This window comes from Oryzias latipes, chromosome 20 (genome assembly GCF_053564925.1).
Source record: "Oryzias latipes strain Hd-rR chromosome 20, Olatipes_Hd-rR_3.1".
Lineage (NCBI taxonomy): Eukaryota > Metazoa > Chordata > Actinopteri > Beloniformes > Adrianichthyidae > Oryzias > Oryzias latipes.
This window is the reverse complement of record NC_136256.1, coordinates 24,141,177-24,160,315: the sequence shown is the minus strand read 5'-3', so window position 1 is coordinate 24,160,315 and position 19,139 is coordinate 24,141,177. Positions and strand designations below refer to the sequence as shown.

Here is a 19,139-nt window from a genome sequence, read left to right as displayed (position 1 = left end):
TAAAAGACCACTGGGATTGCTTTTCCAATAAATTAAAGGATGATTGAGGAGAGTATTTAAATATTCTTTCGGTACATTCAGAATCTATTTAGATGTTTAATTTAGCCTATTGTTGCATTCTTAGATCTACAATAAAATCTATATTTGCAGTCATGCCAAAAGACTTAGCTAAAAAAGAATGTATAATAGAGGTCATAGTGTCTTTAGCTTTTAAACAAATTATTTCTACATATTTCAGCAGCCTGTTCAAGACCATTGACTCATGAGACCAAGTTTAAATATTGACCAAGAGAATCCTTAAGAAGGAAACCCAATGAAGGATACCAGCCTGTTTAATCTGGAGGGGGTAAGCAGATTCCCACATGGTTCAGGGAGCGTGTCTTTTTCAAGGAAAAAGGTCAGGAATGATTGGATATATGTGTCTGAATTCTCACAAAGAGAGATAAAGTGACAAGTAGAGTGAGAAGAGCAGGCGAGATACCCATCTCTCACCCTCATTTTCAAGTACAGATTAAATATTCTTTTTTGGATCAGCTTCAGAAAACCAAGGATGCACTCATCTCGTTTCTTGTTTGAAAGTGATATTTAATTATAGCTGTACAACTGTAATGGGTTTTCTTTATTTTTAATTTGTTGTTTTTCTGTAGAGCACTTCGAATTCCATTATGTAGGAATTGTACCATGCAAAAAAACTCGACGTGCCTTCCATGTTTTTGTCTGTGTTAACTTACCTACAACGAGGCCCGTGCTTCTCTGCAACACACAAACCACGACCCAGACAAAAGTTGGCAGGGCATTCTGGGGAAAAAAGCAAGCAAAACAATCCTAAATTCAAACAATAAGTAAAAAAACTTTTGCAAAAAGCTATATGACAGAGGAAAAAACAGATGAAGGCAAATCAACATTAAAATCAAGCATGAAGGTCAAAAAGAATAAATCTCAGCTTATAACTGCATTTTTTAAAATTAAATAAAAAAATCTATTGAGTCAGTTAAACTTTAAACTTTACAAAAAACACAGAGCAACAAAGACCCATTTGTTGGAAAATAAGTCACAGGTTATTTCAAAATCACATATTTTGAAATGGTGTCTAAGTTTAAAGTTTAGCTGTGATTGAGCTGTGTAGGATGAACTGACACATTGCAAAATATTATCTTTAAATTAGCAAAGAAGTCTGCAAATGAGGTACGAAAACGGTCTTACCAAGAATTCTTGTTTTTAGGGGGGAAAAAATTTTTTGTCACCAAGACATGAAGATTATTTCACAATTAAAACATTATTTTGATAAGATTATCTACCTAACAAGACAGAAAATCGGATTTTGCAGTGCTAAAAATCTGTTAGTTGGTGTGTATTTAAAATGTCAATTTAAAAAAAAATGATTTTTTTTTTTTAGGTTTAGCAATAAAAACTGTTCATTTGTTTTATTTTATATGTTCTAGCTATCTTTTTGCCTTTGTTTACAAATAATTCTTGACAAATCATCTACACTGACCAAAAATATAAACGCAACACTTTTGTCATTGCTCCCATTTTTTATGGTATGAACTCAAAGATGTGAAACATTTTCCACATACACAAAATAACCAGTTCTCTGAAATATTGTTCACAAATCTGTCTAAATCTGTGATAGTGAGCACTTCTCCTTTGCCAAGACAATCAATCCCATCTCGCAGGTGTGCCATATCGAGATGCTGATCAGACAGCATGATTATTGCACAGGTGTGTCTTAGACTGGCCACAAGAAAAGGCCACTCTGAAATCTTCAGTTGTATCACACAGCACAATGCCACAGATGTCGCAAGTTTTGAGGGGAGCGTGCAATTGGCATGCTGATAGCAGGAATGTCCACCAGAGCTGTTGCTAGGGAATTGAATGTCCATTTCTCCACCATAAGCCGTCTCCATAGGCGTTTCAGAGAATTTGGCAGCACATCCAACCGGCCTCACAACCGCAGACCACGTGTAACCTCACCAGCCCAAGACCTCCACATCCAGCATGTCCACTTCCAAGATCGTCTGAGACCAGTCACTCGGTCTCAGAGTGGCTGGTCCTCATCGAGGTGTCGACCTCACTCCAATTCGTCGTCGTAACCGACTTGAGTGGGCAAATGCTCACATGCGATGGCGTCTGGCACGTTGGAGAGGTGTTCTCTTCACGGATGAATCCCGGTTTACACTGTTCAGGGCAGATGGCAGACAGTGTGTGTGGCGTTGTGTGGGTGAGCGGTTTTCTGATGTCAATGTTGTGGATTGAGTAGCCCATGGTGGTGGTGGGGTTATGGTATGGGCAGGCATATGTTATGGGCGAAGAACACAGGTGCATTTCATTGATGGTATTTTGAATGCACAGAGATACCGTGACGACATCCTGGGGCACCATTGTTGTACCGTACATCCAACAACATCCCCTCATGTTGCAGCATGATAATGCACAGCCCCATGTTGCAAGGATCTGTACACAATTCTTGGAAGCTGAAAACATCCCAGTTCTTGCATGGCCAGCATACTCACCTGACATGTCACCCATTGAGCATGTTTGGGATGCTCTGGATCGGCGTATACGACAGCGTGTTCCAGTTCCTGCCAATATCCAGCAACTTTGCACAGCCATTGAAGAAGAGTGGACCAACATTCCGCAGGCCACAATAGACAACCTGATCAACTCTATGCGAAGAAGATGTGTCACACTTCATGAGGCAAATGGTGGTCACACCAGACACTGACTGGTTGTCTGAGTCCCCTGACCCCCTCAATAAAACAAAACTGAAGATTTCAGAGTGGCCTTTTCTTGTGGCCAGTCTAATGCACACCTGTGCAACAATCATGCTGTCTAATCAGCATCTTGATATGGCACACCTGCGAGGTGGGATGGATTGTCTTTGCAAAGGACAAGTGCTCACTATCACAGATTTAAACAGATTTGTGAACAATATTTCAGAGAACTGGTTATTTTGTGTATGTGGAAAATGTTTCACATCTTTGAGTTCATACCATAAAAAATGGGAGCAATAACAAAAGTGTTGCGTTTATATTTTTAGTCAGTGTAATATAGTGATACATTTTAATGCAACACTTTCATGTCCCAGCCCAGTGACTTGCTGCAGCATACCTGATGGATATAAATATACATTTCTTGCACTCTAAATGTACTCACGTCAAAGTATCTGCTCTACAGTACATCCCCTGTCACTTGCTATAGACTCATCATGTTAGCGAGTATCCTGGTTGCTTGTAGCATAAAATATTTTGAAACACTGATACTGTGTCACATCCTTGGTTTAGTGGCTGTGGCTTGGCAGCCAATGCAGGCCAAGTGGAGAGTTTAATGGACGGAGTTTTGGAAACCTGCACTACCCTGGGAGGTGTGATTTGAAGACTAAACAGCCAGACTTCAACATGTCAGGAGAGCCTGTGTTCACTGCAGGCTGGAAATGAGCAGAGATGAGTGGAGTCTGGCAGCACCTAAATCAGAACTGACTGACATCCCCAGAGCATTTGAGGGAGAAGAGACAGAGACTAAGGCACACCACAAAATTACACCTGAAATCCATACAGCCCTAATTAGATGCATTCACAAAAAGATTTGTGAAAAATTGGTGCTAAGTTAATCCTGGAGCCACATATGGAAATGGAAATTCCACTTTAAAGGTGAAATCTTGTCATTTTTACCTTCATCCTGCACCGATTAGAGGAGCCAATGTGATTAAGATGCAACGAGCATTCAGTCAGAAAATTATGAAATACAAAGTAGTTAGCATGTAAGTAAGTAGAGATATGTTACCATAGCAGCTGGATTCATCCGAATGGAACGGCAGACAGTTGGCAAAGCCATCACATCGCTTTAAAAGTGGGATACAACCAGGGGAGCTTTCACACACCAGTTCTTCCAGCTCGCACTTCAGCAGGGCTGGTAAAAAGAAAATGAAACACAAAGAAGGCTGAATACTAAATCTAACATTAGCATCAAATCAAAGAGTTTAAAAGGTATCTAACAACAGCCTGTCTTTTAGTTCTTCAACATTACCCTGTCAAACATGACTCATCAGAATTCAGGTTATTTATGCAGACGCTGGCAATTTCATTCCTGGTTTCAATTAAGAACTGAAAGGGAGGCAATTTTATTTTATTTATTTTTTTATGCTGACTAGAATGAAAACAACACAAATACAGTTAGGTTGTAAAATTAATAAAAGCAGCTTTAAAGCTTCAAAAGCCCTGAAACATGAATGTAATAAAGAGCTCCAAGTCAGACAGGAATGTGGCTCTGGAGTAACACTGGAGGAAATTAGAACAAGATGTTAGAAATGGAAACTGAATTAACCATCAAACTAATAGCTAAGTTCATTCCTGGATAAACTCTACAGGCCTGCGGAAAAAGTCTTTTGCATTTTTAATATACTTTTACTTATTATTGTTCCTAGTTCTTAAAGGATGTGATGTATTTTATGAGAATATATAGGTGAGAGGGAGCACCCAGTAACACTTCTGAGAAATTTCATTTCAGCCACTTACAGTATATCCAGAATCTTACCCTTTCTTTATACTATGTACACATAGTATACAATAGTGTACACATAGTGTATAACATGTACACTCGGAGACGAGTGTTCACGTGACAACTTCCAATAAAAAGTTAATGTAAATGTGCCTATATGTGGGTTTTGGGCTTCTGCGTTCAAAACTCTTGCATTCATGTCTTGCTACTCAAGTTTTTAAGTACATTTTCAGGCTCTACGTACAAAACACAGGCCCACTGAATGCGCGTTGAAAGTTAAACCAGATTGAACTTTGACCAATCAGGGACTCGGACTTGGACTTTGTGACTTATGGATGGCATCAAAACACGGAAGTGCCAACCATTTGAAAATTGATCATTAAGGAGAAAATAGTAATTTCCCAAAATAAAGCTGTGAAAGAAAAAGGCTGGAGCAAAATTGGCATGATTTGCAGTACTTTGACTTTTCGCACCGAGCCTCTTTGAGAACGTGTGCCAGTACTGGGTAGCAACAGTCCAGCGTGAACACCATGCTAAAAGCATTTCCAAGAATGCCTGTTTTCCGTGTTCGTGCCCAGTGTGTGCGTAGCTTTACGGTCATGAACTAAAAATTCAGTGGGGGAAAAAACTCAAGTCTGGGATGGGTGGATGATGTCCGCCTGGAGAATTGGTAGTCTGAGTGTTGTGTGGCTGCCTTGGGTGACATAGCTTTGTGGCATCACAAAGTGGACGTGGTAGTCTCTAGACCATGTTTTTGGACAATTCTTCTTGACAGATCTTCGGGATAACTGCCAACGGGGTGAAACTACAAGGGGATCACATTCATCGGGCTCTCTCATCCAATCCACTTGTTTTTTTCTTTGGAGAAAAAGTTTGATCTTGTCCCTCGCTGTGTTCTGTGGGAGGCGCCCTGCAAATATGGGGTTTGAGGCCCCCTACTAAAATTGTGCAGCCTCTGTACAACCAGAGCAACCAGATTTTGGGTATGATCATCAGCAGAAGGTTAACTGGTGAGGGTGTTCTTTGGTTCTTTGTCACTGATTCTGTTCTTGATTTTTATAGATAGGGTTTCTCAGGGCAGCAACAGACCATAGAGTTCAGTTGGGGGCTGTAGGATTTTACTTCTCTTTTTTGCAGATGATGTAGTTCTGTTGGCTTCATCAAGCCTGGACCATCAGTGTGTACTTAGGCAGTTTAGAGTCTAGAGTCTGGAATTAGAATCAGCTTCTCCAAGACATGGTTTTTGACTGGAAAAAGGTGGTTTTCCCTCTCTGGATGGGTGGAGAACTTCTGCCCCAAGTGGAGGAGCTTAAGTAATTTGGGTTCTTGTTCATGATGTGGGAAGGATGAAGAGTAAGACTGACCATCATTCTGACTAAAGCAATTCTTTGGATTAGAAATGACACGTGGAAACATTTTAAAAAATGACTGTAAGGTCAGCATATGATCCAAAAATAATTTTTTTGTTTCAAAAATTTCTCTAGAATTTTTTGTTTTTGTTTCGCTGAATCACTTTTATTTAGCAATATCTTAAATATAATTTTACACACGCTTGAAAGACAACAACATTCCCTACATTAAGACATTCCTCTCTGCACCAAAGTGTACTTACGGCAGAGATGCTCATCCTCTCCATTAGGACAATCCAGCACGCCATCACAGCGCAGGATGGAAGGGATGCAGAGATTGTTTGAACATTGATAATGCCCAGGGGGGCAGTCACCCTGAGGAGGAAGAGTTCCAGGTACCACTGTGGGGCAGTGCTCTTCATCAGAGTGATCCATACAGTCGGGTTCTCCGTCACACCACCAGCTCTCTGAGATACACTGAAAAGAGTGTGTACACTGGAACTGATCCACAGCGCAGGTCAGAGGTTGTGGAGTAACTGGACCTAAAGATGCAAACGGATAAAAATGTAAAGCCAAATTCTATCAATAACGACCTTCTATGAGAAAGCTTCAATAATATTTTAGGAGAGAAATTGTTTTTCTGAGTTCTGCCCCTCAAGAATTTCCGACAAAGAAGTAAAGGGATGAAAAGAAGATAAAGGAAAGGAAGCAACACAATACAACGTAATTGCTTTTCTTCCCTATTACCCCCCCCCCCCCCCCCCCCCAGATCTGTTTCTCCACATTGAGCCAGTCTCCGCAAGGAATTTATTTAGACCTACAGGGCAACAAGCTCCATTAACTCACTACACCTTTCCCCAGGGGCCCATAGTGTTTGGAAATGGAAAGGATCAGAACGACTGAAGCACAGCAAAGAAAATGTGACATTGGAATAGTTGAAAGCCAGGAAAATTAAAAGGAAGGAAGGTACAAAGACCCCACTTACCTGCAACCACACACTCTGAAGTGTATGAGATGTCATCCAGGGCAATGTCTGTCCACATGTCCCCACCCACCTCTGCCTGAAAGGTTACTCTGAAAGGTGCCGTGTTGGACAGGATGACATTAGCATATTTCCACTGGTTGCCATGGTTTCCAGTGGCTGCCCACATCAGTAAAGGTGTTCCACTGGGTCCTGCAGTGTAGACCTGATGAGATTAACCAACATCTTGATGTTAGAAATGTATTTCATCTCAAACACAACATTTGAGATGAAATACATCACAAAGTCCTTCAAACTGAAAATATGACCACAGATAACAAAAAATAAATAAACATCAGGTGTTTGCTGTGTGATTAAAAGGTGTGAAGGGTATAACTGATTTTGGGTGACCTTCAGTGTTCCCATCTTGTCAGAGCCATGCATGAAGTACCAGAAGCGCACATGGCAAACACCAATACTGGCAGGAAACCGATTCCTTGTTGTCACCTTGGCAATGTCTCCCTCTCTCTGGGGGGCTGAGTGTATGTACAAGAAACTCCCAGCCCCTTCTATAGAGAGAAAAAATGCAGCACATTAGTGCAACAACTTACTTATTGCAAAGATTGATGATGAACAAAAGTAATTCAGGGCACAGGCATCCAATTTCAGCTTTAGAGCGGGAACGAAATCCAATAACTTTCCTCTGTTGCTACCAATATAGAAAATGCTTGGAGTGAATTTGGCTACTGAGAAATGTTCAAACCTACATCCAAAAGCTGCAGAGCTTTTTCAATTTGTCTAGACTTGGACACAAGACAGGATCTCTGCAAAGCCAAAAGGAAGTCTTCCACATGATTTAAGGGGGATTTAGGTCCATTACAATCCACCGCATGCATCGGTGACACCAGATTCTTTGACTCGCTGTCTTTATAAGACTAACGGTGCACAGATGCAGTCTTTTCATTCTGATGCTCTGACCTATAGACAGTTTGTGCTGCAGAATCATTAGACTATTTTAGTCTGCATTGAATCTGGGTTATTGATTAGCTCTGTTGTAAGATCATAAGCCCTGCCCTCTACCAAACAGCCATATTTATCTCTTCGATCGATAAACTCAACTGGCCGACAAGAGCTGAAAGCACTGACTTAGGAGCAATTAAAGTAACATCTCACAAGAGTAATGTTTTTTACACCCTTGAAAAACTACTTTTCTCCAAAGTGTTAGGACACAGGAACGGTTAGAAATCCTACAAGAAGGATTTTGTTTTGTTTCAATCAAATTTGAATTAAATTCAAATTCAAATTAATTTTATTTCTAAAGCACCTTTCATGAAAAAAGAACAGCTCAATGTCATGTACACAAACAAACAAGAACGCAAAAACACCATCCCCACATATGCAATAAAATAATAATATAAGCCACATAATAACAGTATCATCAACAACAAACACAAATAAAAGAGAAATGATAAAGAAAAGCTAAAGAAGAGAGAGCCTAGAAGTCAGTCTCCATAATGGACATGCAGCATAAGCAAATAAGTAATTATTTTGAGCAGTGCACTGTTTGATTACACACACACACACACACACACACACGTATATATATATAAAAAAATCTCATTTACATTTGATGCTAAGCTCAGTCTGACTTGAACTGACGTTCATCAGTATGTTTTATTAACCCCCCTTTCACAACTGTTTCCCAGCTGTCAAGCTGCAACTACAAAGGCACCGCAATGAGCTGTCAGTGAGCTTAAACCTGAAGCGGTTTCTTCTTAGTTTTGAGAGATTATTGGTTGAAATCTCTATTTCTCATTTTAATTAAAAAAAAACATGAAAGGAATCTGTGCATTAAACGCCACAACCAAAGCTAATTTGCAGATTGCTGTGAAAAAACACAAATGTCCGTTGACACTTGAAAGACACAAGACATTGATTATGTTCTGCACCATACTGTAGGAATATTACTTTTTTGGAGCATACATTTGTAAAGCAATGCTCTAAGTTTGGTTTCAGTATGTAGGACACCCTGCTGTGTATTTGTTAATCTCATGAGAATCAAGTAGCCCAAAACTTGATTATAAGAAAGAATGGTGCCAAAGTAACCAGCAAAAATAATCAGATTTAATGTTTAAGTGTAAAAATAAATCCACAATTCATATATGAAAGGAAAATGACCTGAAGAAGTCTTCTAAAATTCAAAAAATCTCACCAATTTGACAACAATAAATAACGTTGGTACTATTTTTAATATCTTTATTTTTAGTCTACCATACTTTTTTTTTGTCAAATTAGCACAAAAGTTGCAATGCGCATTTTTTGAAGTCTGCAGATTTTTTTCATTCTTTAATCCTTTAGTTAATCAATTAAAACTTTACAAAACACATTTTTAATGTATATAAGGAAAAAAAACACTGGAAAATTATTATTTTTTCTTTTAATGTGAACTCTGTAAATTTGCACACTGAGGACACTAAAGGGTTTAGTGGTTTGCCCAGTGAGACACTTCTACTAATTGGTATCTTTAAGGTATTGAATCATTAGCCTTTTAGTGACTGATTACCACAAAGCAACTGGAAGGTCCCGGCAGGACAATAAAAAGGCATGACAATTTTCTGACAGATGCAGTAGCTGGCTGTTTTTCATTATTTTTCTGTTTTCACGATGCAGACTGTACTTGTTTCTTCCAAAGATGAATATACTGACAATGTCAAAAAACAAACAAACAAAAAAAACTTAAAACTTTGGATGAAACAGCAACAAACCTGCACTGTGGTCAGTCTGTGGTCCAGCTCCTGGAGTTTCCGTTCTCTGACTGATCCTCCAATCAAAATCATCATCAGCATCCTGAAAGAGCTGACACCTCTCCTCCCACTCAACCTCTTCCATGTTGAAATCACAAGCACCTGGTAAGTCATAAATGTGACCTATAGAAATAAAAATCCACATTTATCTATTAAGTACTTCATTAATATATATTTATATATATATAATTTTTTTCCCCTCACCACAGTTCATTTCATCAGATTGATCAGCGCAGTCAGGCTTGTTGTCGCACACCAGGTGAGACTCGATGCAATGGCCGCTTTGGCAGATGAAGTCTGTGACTGCAGGACAACTAATTGGTTTACCAGCCCCTATAAATATAAGCACAACATAGCTGCTTTATATGTTTTCAGTTTTTGTGTCTCCTTTTCCACCTGTAGTTCAGTGTTTATGTCTTCCTCTGTAACCGTGTTTATATTTGTGTGATTGTGAAGGAAACAGCCTCAGCAGAACAGGGACACTTTACACATGTTTAGCCCAATGCCAGGTCCTGTTTAATTTATAGCATATGTTGAGAACATGGACATGAAACATCATCTGTCAGACGGTGTCATCCTGCAGAAATGCTGTCTCTGCCTTCAGGTCTGTGAGTCTGTGAAGGGAGAGTTTTCCAGTGACAGAATCCATTTCCTACCCCGAACTATCAGATGGAAAGACCAGGAAATAATTTCACTGAAAAATCATCTTTGCCTGTGAAGATCATTACTTTGATAGAAGAAGGATTGAGGAAAGTAAGAAAGAGATGTCTGTATTTTATCCAGGTTTTTATGCTAAACCCAGGTTACAATTTTCATTTGTTTTTAAATATGCTGGAATTCACGAAGATTTAATGAATTGGTTCTTTAGAATGAAGAATTAGAATAGTCATTGGACTATTAACCCATAGTAGTTACTGCATTCAATGGTGCATTTGCCAGTCAGATTGCTTTTTTCCTATGACCTGATATTAGCATTTAACTATGAAACTTAACCTGAAGGTTTCAAAAAGGTTTTTTGATTTGCCACTACAAACATAGGAGTTATGACACATGATTTTCACATACCTTGGAATAAATTCTAGGAACTGTGTATGGCTTACCGTAATCAATGTTTAGTTGTTATTTTTTCCATCCTTTGATCTTGTCTTTGTTTTGTTTTTGGATTTACTCATTTTATTGTTGCTATAAAACTTTAACCTTAACCTTTTTGCATAAACATATGACCACATTTTCTACTTAGAATTTATTTTTTTCCACAGTTTCAGGTTTGTTAAGTAATTACTGTGTAACATAACATAATAAGTAAAATAAAAAAGCTGGGGTTTCAATAAAAAGATGGAGATCAAACATTGCCACAAAAAACTGTTTTAAACTAGATCATTAGAGCAACATTTAAAGTAGAAAAACTCTCAAAAAGGCTGTGGACTACTAAGGGTTGAACAAATTCTAAAGGTGCCAACTAGTCGTAATGCAGCAATTAAGCATAAATTCAGACGATTAGTGGATAATAAATCAATCAATCAATCAAAAAAAATTAAAATTATCAATCGCAATGGAAACTGCACACTGTTAAATCATTGTCTGTCTATTTTTGTTTCAAACCTAATAAAAACAATGTTTTTTTTTATTGCTTAGAGTGGTGACGGCTGTTGGATTAAAAACTGAATAAAATAAGAAAATAGAAAAAAGGCATCAACCTTTCAAACTTAAAGTTTAAAATGTGAATATATGCCTTTTCTGACTTTTAAACTAAAATGAAAGAAGCCACGGGGTAGATTTGCATTTTATCAGGGCAGACATAATTAATCATTTATGAACAGAGGTTCACTGAATTCTAGCCAATGATGATTCTGTCAGGTGCAAAGATTGCCCCACTCCATTTTGCATAATGCCATTTCAACACCCATCTTTTCCATTTTATTTATTATTTCAATAGTAACCGTTTGAGGATTCAGTTTTAAATGTAACTTTTTGTCACCATTCAGATACAACGAGTAAAAACAGAAGAAGCACAACACACAGCAGCAGCACCCATATGATTTCTCACTGGGGTGAAAGGTGAGAGGTCAACCTGTGTGTAATATCTCTGTATGTGACCTACTTGGAGCACAGTCAATGAACTCCAGGTCATCTAATGCAGCTCCGCCGCTTACATCCCTCGACCGGATCCCCTCAAATATCACCTCAAAGTTCCTCAGTTTCCTCAGAGGGACCTCGACATGGTTCCACTCGTTCCCCTGATGTCCCGTTTTGTTCCACACCTCCGTTAAGTCATTCTCTGTCTGCAGAGACGAGAAGCCAAAAAGGCAACCATGTGTTTTCACTTAACATACTTGGAAGTGCATTCAAAGCTGCAGCAGAAATCACTGTCAAAAAATTAGCTTTTTCACATCTTGATTCGTGTCAACAAAATGCAGCTTCAACAAACATTGATGGAAACCGAGTTCTGCTGCCGGAAAAGGTTGGTTGAATTCCACAAGAGAGGAGATCATTAAACTCTCATTAGCATAACATGCTAGTAATAAGTTCCCTGCCTGGAGACCTGCTTTACAGACTGTTCTTTTTGAGTTATGGTAATGGATATCTCTCATGCTACATATGGAACGTATTAGAAGACAAACCCCAGTGTATTCCTCTTGAGATCCACTTTGCCTTTCCCATGGCATTTTCCAGGCACTTAATCATCACTAATAAAGTTTAAAAGCAGCAAATAGCTCTGAAAGGAGCTTTGTGGACTTTTTACTCAATGAGCCAGCAGTGTCACCTGATATTTTATATCACTTCATTGTCACCACAATTATCCTGGAAGAACTGCACTAGAGATAGCCAAAGGGAAATAACAGAAATAACATTTAAATAACTATTCTAATGAAAAATGTGTTTTTAACATGATCTTGTGGCATTTTTCTGATGATGGAGGGCATTCTGTAAGAAAATTAAGCTAAAAATGACACATTTTTTAATTAAATTGTTGTCAAAAAAGGCTCATTTTAAAAATATGGCATTTGTTATGCAGAAAGAAAGCTGGGTGGGTCACATGCTCACTGCTTCGTTCCATTCTGATGTATCCACTTGAAGACAAATAGATCCATGAACATCTTAAGTTTTCCTCATTCCAGATGGAATCTGGCTCAAAACTGTGCAGCTGGATAGCTCCAATATTGCTTGCCGTTTTTGTTGGACCAGTAATGGGGCTGTAAGCCAGTGGTAGAGCATGTGAACAGAGAGCTCTCAGTAACCAGGAGAAGAAGGGGCGGGGTTGCTCTCCACCAACAGTCCTGCCCACAACTAGGAGGCGATTTTCTGATGTACTACTGCCATTCTGTTGATACTATGTTCAAGAAAACAACTTTTAAGAATTGCAATAATCATATGATCATAATCACTGAGAATGCTTTGAAAATGGATCAAAGGATGATTGAAGTGGTTCAATAAAGCAATAATTAAAAAAAAACACTACCAAGAATTGAAATCGCAAAGTGCTGTGGACTGAAACAAACTGAAAAATACAATACACTTCAAAGAGACACAGTTTCCCAATAAATTAGATAAAGGTTATTGTTTAAGTTGCTACATGCAGTACATTCTTAAGTAGTATTTTTACAATTTGAAATACATTTTAAATCTTTTAATTCCACTTCTCGAAGTGCAAAAACACCAGTCTCTCTGGCAAACTTTTAAATTAAACAGATTCATCAAAACATGAGAAAGATCAGATGGAACTTAAAAAAGACTCTTGAAAATCCTGATGGTTAATTGTGGGAAATCCTCTGGCAGCATGACAGCACCCAAACAAAGTTTAGAGTTTAAAGCATTACGCTGAGATTAATTACAGTTGAACATGATCTCATTATTTAGCAAAACCACAGTGTATAGTGTTTTTTGCGCAGTGGGCTGCACGGTGGTGCAGTGGTTGCCTGATAGCGAGGATGCCCTGGTTTGAATCCCATCTGGGACCTTTCTGTGTGGAGTTTGCATGCTCTCCTTATGCTTTTTTTTCTCCAGGCACTTTGGCTTCCTCCCCACAGTTCAAAAACATGCTTCATAGGTTAACTGGTTTTTCTAAAGAGTCCCTCAAAAATGAATAAAGGGTCTCAGATCTCGAAAGAGACACACCAGGTTAAGAAAATGCATGGATGGATAACCTGTAGGTCTTTGACTTCTCATTGTTGGTGTCACTTTTTTGTGTCATAATTGACTCCAACAAGGCGAACGTATCAACAAATATCAAAAACATCTTTGAAAAAAATCTCACTCTCAACTTGATATTACAAGACTGTTACCAGAGACTGGACTGCAGTAAAAACTATTTTTGTCTAATGTTCTGAAAACTGGAGGACAACCAATGTCACTTTACTCTGCTGCTGAAAGCCTATTAAAGTACACCCTAGGGGTGACGCAGGCGCATGCAGTCTCCTCTGCTGCAGCTCTGGCTTAAAATAATCTTGTTACTGTTAGAACACAGATTACTAGAAATCAGTGCAGCAGGATTTATCCAGAGTTTATGTAATGGAGTAAAAATTCAATCTGTAAAAGCATCCTCACATAACACTATCTGCAGATCTAAATCTTAGGCTTGTTGACTTGCAAACAGAAAATAATTTCATTTATTACCTTATAGGAAAAAAAAGCAAATTTGCAGTTAAAATAAAATGCATTTTTCATTGGACCCAAACATTTAACCACATATTGAATGTGCTGTCAAACTGAAATCCAATTTATATTCATGGATTTTTAATTTTACTGAAGTAGTAATAGTCTTACAAGCTTCTTATCAGCTGACTCTTTTTGCCTCTTTTGGAAATCTGCTTTTCTTATTTCAAACATAACTACAGTAAAGGATAACTTTGTTTTTCTGTGACAGAACTATGTTTTTGATGTGTTAAAAAAAGATCTAGTGCAGCTTTGTCACATCAAATCTGGGAAATAACAGTACAGTTAAACAGACCATGAAAAGTATACTGACATACAGTGGGGCAGTATTTAGTGAACCACCAATTATGCAACATTGTCTGATTTTTAAAGAATTTATATGTAAATTATGTTGCAAAAGAATATTTGGTCACCTATAAATAAGTAACATTTCTGGCTATCACAGACCTGTAACTTCTTCTTGTATTAATGGAACCTGTTTGAACTGGTTATGTATATAAAAGAAACCTGTCCACAACCTTAAATAGTGATAATAATAATAATAATAATAATAATAAATAATAATAATCACACTTCACACTTCATAATGACCAAGACCAAGCCAGTCTCCAGATCTCAACCCCATAGAAAACGTTTGGAGGGAGTTGACCCCCCCCCCCCCCCTCCAAACATCACTGCTCTAGAGGAGATCTGCATGGAGAAATGGGCCAAAATACCAGCAACAGTCAGTTAAAACCCTGTGAAGGCTTACAGAAAATGTTTGACTGCTGTCATTGCCAACAAAGGGCATACATCAGAGTATTGAGTTGAACTTTTGTTGTTGACCAAATACTTATTTTCCATCATAATTTACCAATAAATTCTTTAAAAAAAGAGACAATAGGATTTTCTGGATTTTTTTCTTTTTTTGTCTTTTATAGTTGAGGCCATGGTGAAAATTTCAGACCTTTCTCATCTTTTTAAGTAGGAGAACTTCCATATGTTTCTGCTCCACTAATATTTTAGGCTTTCTTTCAAATTTTTTTCAAGATATGCAAGCCCAAGCCTTCTATATTTTTATTTACTAATTAATCATTTTAGACTGATATATGTGGTTTAAGATTTACATGTGTATATTTGGGCCAGATGCCTCAAATAACCGATAAATCAACTTTTTATGAATTTGTAGGAAGGTAAACATCCTCCTTTCTTCATAGATATTATCAATCCCCTTTTTGCATAATTTTTCTTTAAATTTGTATTGATTCCACCACTGCATGCATCATGCCTAAACATCATAGAAGTGTTTACAATGGTTGTAAATCTTGTGTCTTCTTAATACAGTAGTCAGGATAAACAAATATGTGACCATCAACTATTATGAAGTTGTAAAAACCAGCTTAAAACAATAATCTCTAAGTGCTAATGCCTTTGAACCTGCCAGGTCATGCACTCTTAACATAAGCCCTGTGTAGTGAGATGCTGTAACAGCACATAACAGCACTCAGTTATTGATTTTTCTCCGAATCTCATAATCGCACGCTTGGATGAAGAGCCAAGAACGATCATCTCTGAACTTGTGTTTCTGAGGGAAAATGATTTGCTGCCTTAATATAATGTTTATACACGGCTTTGGATACAAAGGGACTTTTATCAAAGTAGCTTTCTAGAATAGTGTTGTGCTAGAGTAGCTCTGTGGTATTACAAGCAGTTTTAATCTTTTTTAGAGTTTCATCCCATGTTTTCAAAGGTATTCTGGGTATAATGATGCTTTCTAATTTCCTGTTGAGGGGACAAAAAGGAAATAAAAAAGGGGAAACTGGCTTTTTTTCTCTCTCGAATGTGCTGTATATTTTTCAAAATAAAATCAGCTAAATGTTAAGACTCCAAAACCATTAGGTCACTTTCATTCAAAATCTTGCACAGAATACTAAATCATCATGTTTTGAAAATACCATCGTATCTTTCCTTTTACAACAATCAATCATGTTTCATTTTGAAAGACACTGCATTTAGTCCTGAAGTCTGACGAATAAAAAAAAACACCTTTCAAAGACTCGTTTGATCCTTTCTGACCCGTTTTCAAGTCTGTTTCCGCAGCACTCAAGGACGCAGGTAATGTCCTGCTCTACTGTGCCACACATTACCAGTAGGGATGGTTCAAAGCCTGCATGCTGACCTTTAGTGAAAATGGTTAAAGTCGAATCGTGATGTGAGAACACCTGGCTACAAGGTAGAATATAAAGGTTTTAAACTTTGCATTCAGCAACAAGCTTACATTTACTAGATGCCTAACCAATACAAATCTTTCTGACAGCTGGAAGAAGCACAGTTGCTGTGGGTGACAGGTAACTGTCGACCCTACATTTTCCTATGAATTCACCACCATAGATTCAGATTCATAGATAAAAACACTAGCTGATATGCTGAGATCCCCAGGGTTCAAGTGAACATCATAAAAATGGCAGGACATCAAATTAAAATGATTAGAGAGGTTTTACCTTGATTAGCAACCGAATGGTCCCAGAGGCCTTATGGGAAATGTAGTACCAAAAGGAGAGTTTGCAGATGGCACTAGATTCTTTCCAAACTGAGCTTCTAATGTGGGCTTTATCACCTTTGAGGCCCACTGGTGTTGCCTCCAGATAGAGGAAATGTCCTGAAAGAGGTAAATAAGAACCTTTATATGTTTATTTATTTACGGATAAAGACAATCCATCATAAGAGCATGAGAACATTGGTTTGAAAAGGAGGTAAGCACACATCCATCTTTTGATCTTTGCCATTTGTCTGAAGGAGTTAAATTTAAGAAGACATTTAAAGCTAAATGTTTTAATTCATAATATTTATTTGTTTCCTTTAAAAACTGCCTAATTTGAAATCTTAGATGATTTTGATTTTTCTAACACTTGACTACATGCATTCATTTCTTTAGTTAACTTTTGACTGCCTTTCTCTCAGAAGTCTTTTGTAAGGAAACTTACATTTGTGTGTTTGCATATGGCATTTTACCACCAACCTTGCATAATGGAATGTCATGCCTGCATCACCCAAGTTCTCAGGTGCTGCACATTCACTCGCTGTGAAAAAGCTCATTGATTTTGTCCAAACCCTGAATTAAACACTGCAGAGTGCAAACACAGCAGTTTAGCTCTTAATAGTTTTTTGTTTTTTCTGCTATTTCCTTCTGAAAATGGGAAAAATGTCGCTTCCTAATTTGTTTAATGATAATGTAGATTACAGAACATTACAGTTTAAACTGAATACAATAGTTTAAGTATTTTTCTTTGCATCAGCGTAGCAAAGGACGTACCATTTTCACTCATCAGTGTGTGATCATATGGAGGCCGTATGCTTTGGACAGATCCGGTACCCAGCGCCCAGTCGAAATTATCAGCCAGCGAGCTCTTCCAGCCACAGCGGCCGTTCTCAAAGGAGCAGGAAGTCCCACAATTCCTTTCATCTGTGCCATCTGGACAATTTTCTGTGAAGTCGCAAATCTGCTCTGAAGTGTAACACCCTTCTTTTTCGCAAACAATGTAGCCTGGAGGACAAAAGCCTGGAAATGAAAGACAATATCACTCAATTTGGGAAAATTCCATTTGTGTGATTTAATCACCAGGAGAGCTGCTTCTTTAGCAGCACTGAGGCTACTTGATCCAGTTTCTGCAAAGATATCTCAAAGGAGAGTTTGAAAGTCTATAAGACTGAGAGCACTATTGCAGACAGACTCATTACATGATGCAGTAAATGAGCCCAAAATCTCCTTTTGAAGGACGTTGACCTTTGGAACTGCTGGCATGCTTCTGCATTACCAGCAATTTACTCAAGAGAAAGATGGACCTCGGGGGCAGAAATTTGACATATGAGAGATGACACTATGAAAGATTAATTTAACATTACGGTATGTGTGGCCGGAAAAGTATTCTAATGATGTTGCTTCTATGCCAAATGTGAAGCTGAAAAGCTCCTGTGCTGTATGTTCCTGTTTTGCATAAAGTCAAAAAACAAGGACAAACAGACGATTTGGCTTTGCTGCTGCTCCTTATTGACCTACAAACTTTGAAGAACAAGAGATTTGTCATTTTCTGAACAAATTCTGATCAAAAAATAATTTAGGTTTTCTATTTCCCCAAATAAAAATGTATAAATGCAGTTTAAAACATAAAAAAAAAATTAAATTAGCTGTTGTTAGGTGACTTGGAAGTTTTTTTCTGTGCATTTTTTGGGACGAAATAACACATTACTGACCATGCACCAGAAATGGGAACTTGAAATTTAAGATTAAAATTTGAGTTGCACTTAAATCTCACAAGTAAAGACTTGAGACTTGACCATAAGAGTTAAAAGACCCTGTCCGATCATCTTTTTATTTATTTTCAAAGTGTTCCCAGTGGTCTTTTAATTAGAATTTCTTCAGAGCAGCAGGAGTTCAGTAGAAATTTGCTTCTGAGTTGTAGGCGGGATCAAAGATGGAGAGGACATTTTTTTTTTCCGTCAGCTCCTGATTCACAATGATTTGAATAAAGAAAGACTCAGAAATTCATTTTTGAGCTTATTTTTCTCCTCTGGTATCAGAAAAATGCCACAAACACCAAAAACAGAATTTTCAATGGAGTGTGTCTTTGAGACTTGTGTTTATTTTCATTTTTTAGGTCCAGGACATCGTTGACAGGTCAAAATTGCTCTTACAATGAGTTAACGCAAACTGCTGTTGTGTCTCCAAATTGCCTGTTGTGTCTCCACAGATTGTTTAAAACAGTTAAATCACAATTTGTGACAAGTTAAAAAAAATATTCATCTTAACTAAGTTTCAACACCTGAGGTAAGACTTTGATTTGTATAAAGGAAGCATCACTGCTACCCACAATGATTATACTCAATGAGCACTTAATC

General features: G+C 37.9%; 1 protein-coding gene across 1 annotated transcript in view; it reads right to left on the bottom strand.

Moving 5' to 3' along the window:
- Positions 1-19,139, bottom strand: part of malrd1 (MAM and LDL receptor class A domain containing 1) — a 47,749-nt gene that overhangs the window by 5,589 nt on the left and 23,021 nt on the right. Inside the window, exons 19-28 of the mRNA XM_011488998.4 lie at positions 17,557-17,802; positions 16,745-16,902; positions 11,713-11,893; positions 9,816-9,944; positions 9,573-9,734; positions 7,219-7,376; positions 6,832-7,033; positions 6,110-6,388; positions 3,784-3,909; positions 732-798 (exon numbers count right to left, since the gene is read on the bottom strand). Coding sequence (XP_011487300.1) covers positions 732-798; positions 3,784-3,909; positions 6,110-6,388; positions 6,832-7,033; positions 7,219-7,376; positions 9,573-9,734; positions 9,816-9,944; positions 11,713-11,893; positions 16,745-16,902; positions 17,557-17,802 — 1,708 coding nt within the window. The remainder of the gene's footprint in view (positions 1-731; positions 799-3,783; positions 3,910-6,109; positions 6,389-6,831; positions 7,034-7,218; positions 7,377-9,572; positions 9,735-9,815; positions 9,945-11,712; positions 11,894-16,744; positions 16,903-17,556; positions 17,803-19,139) is intronic.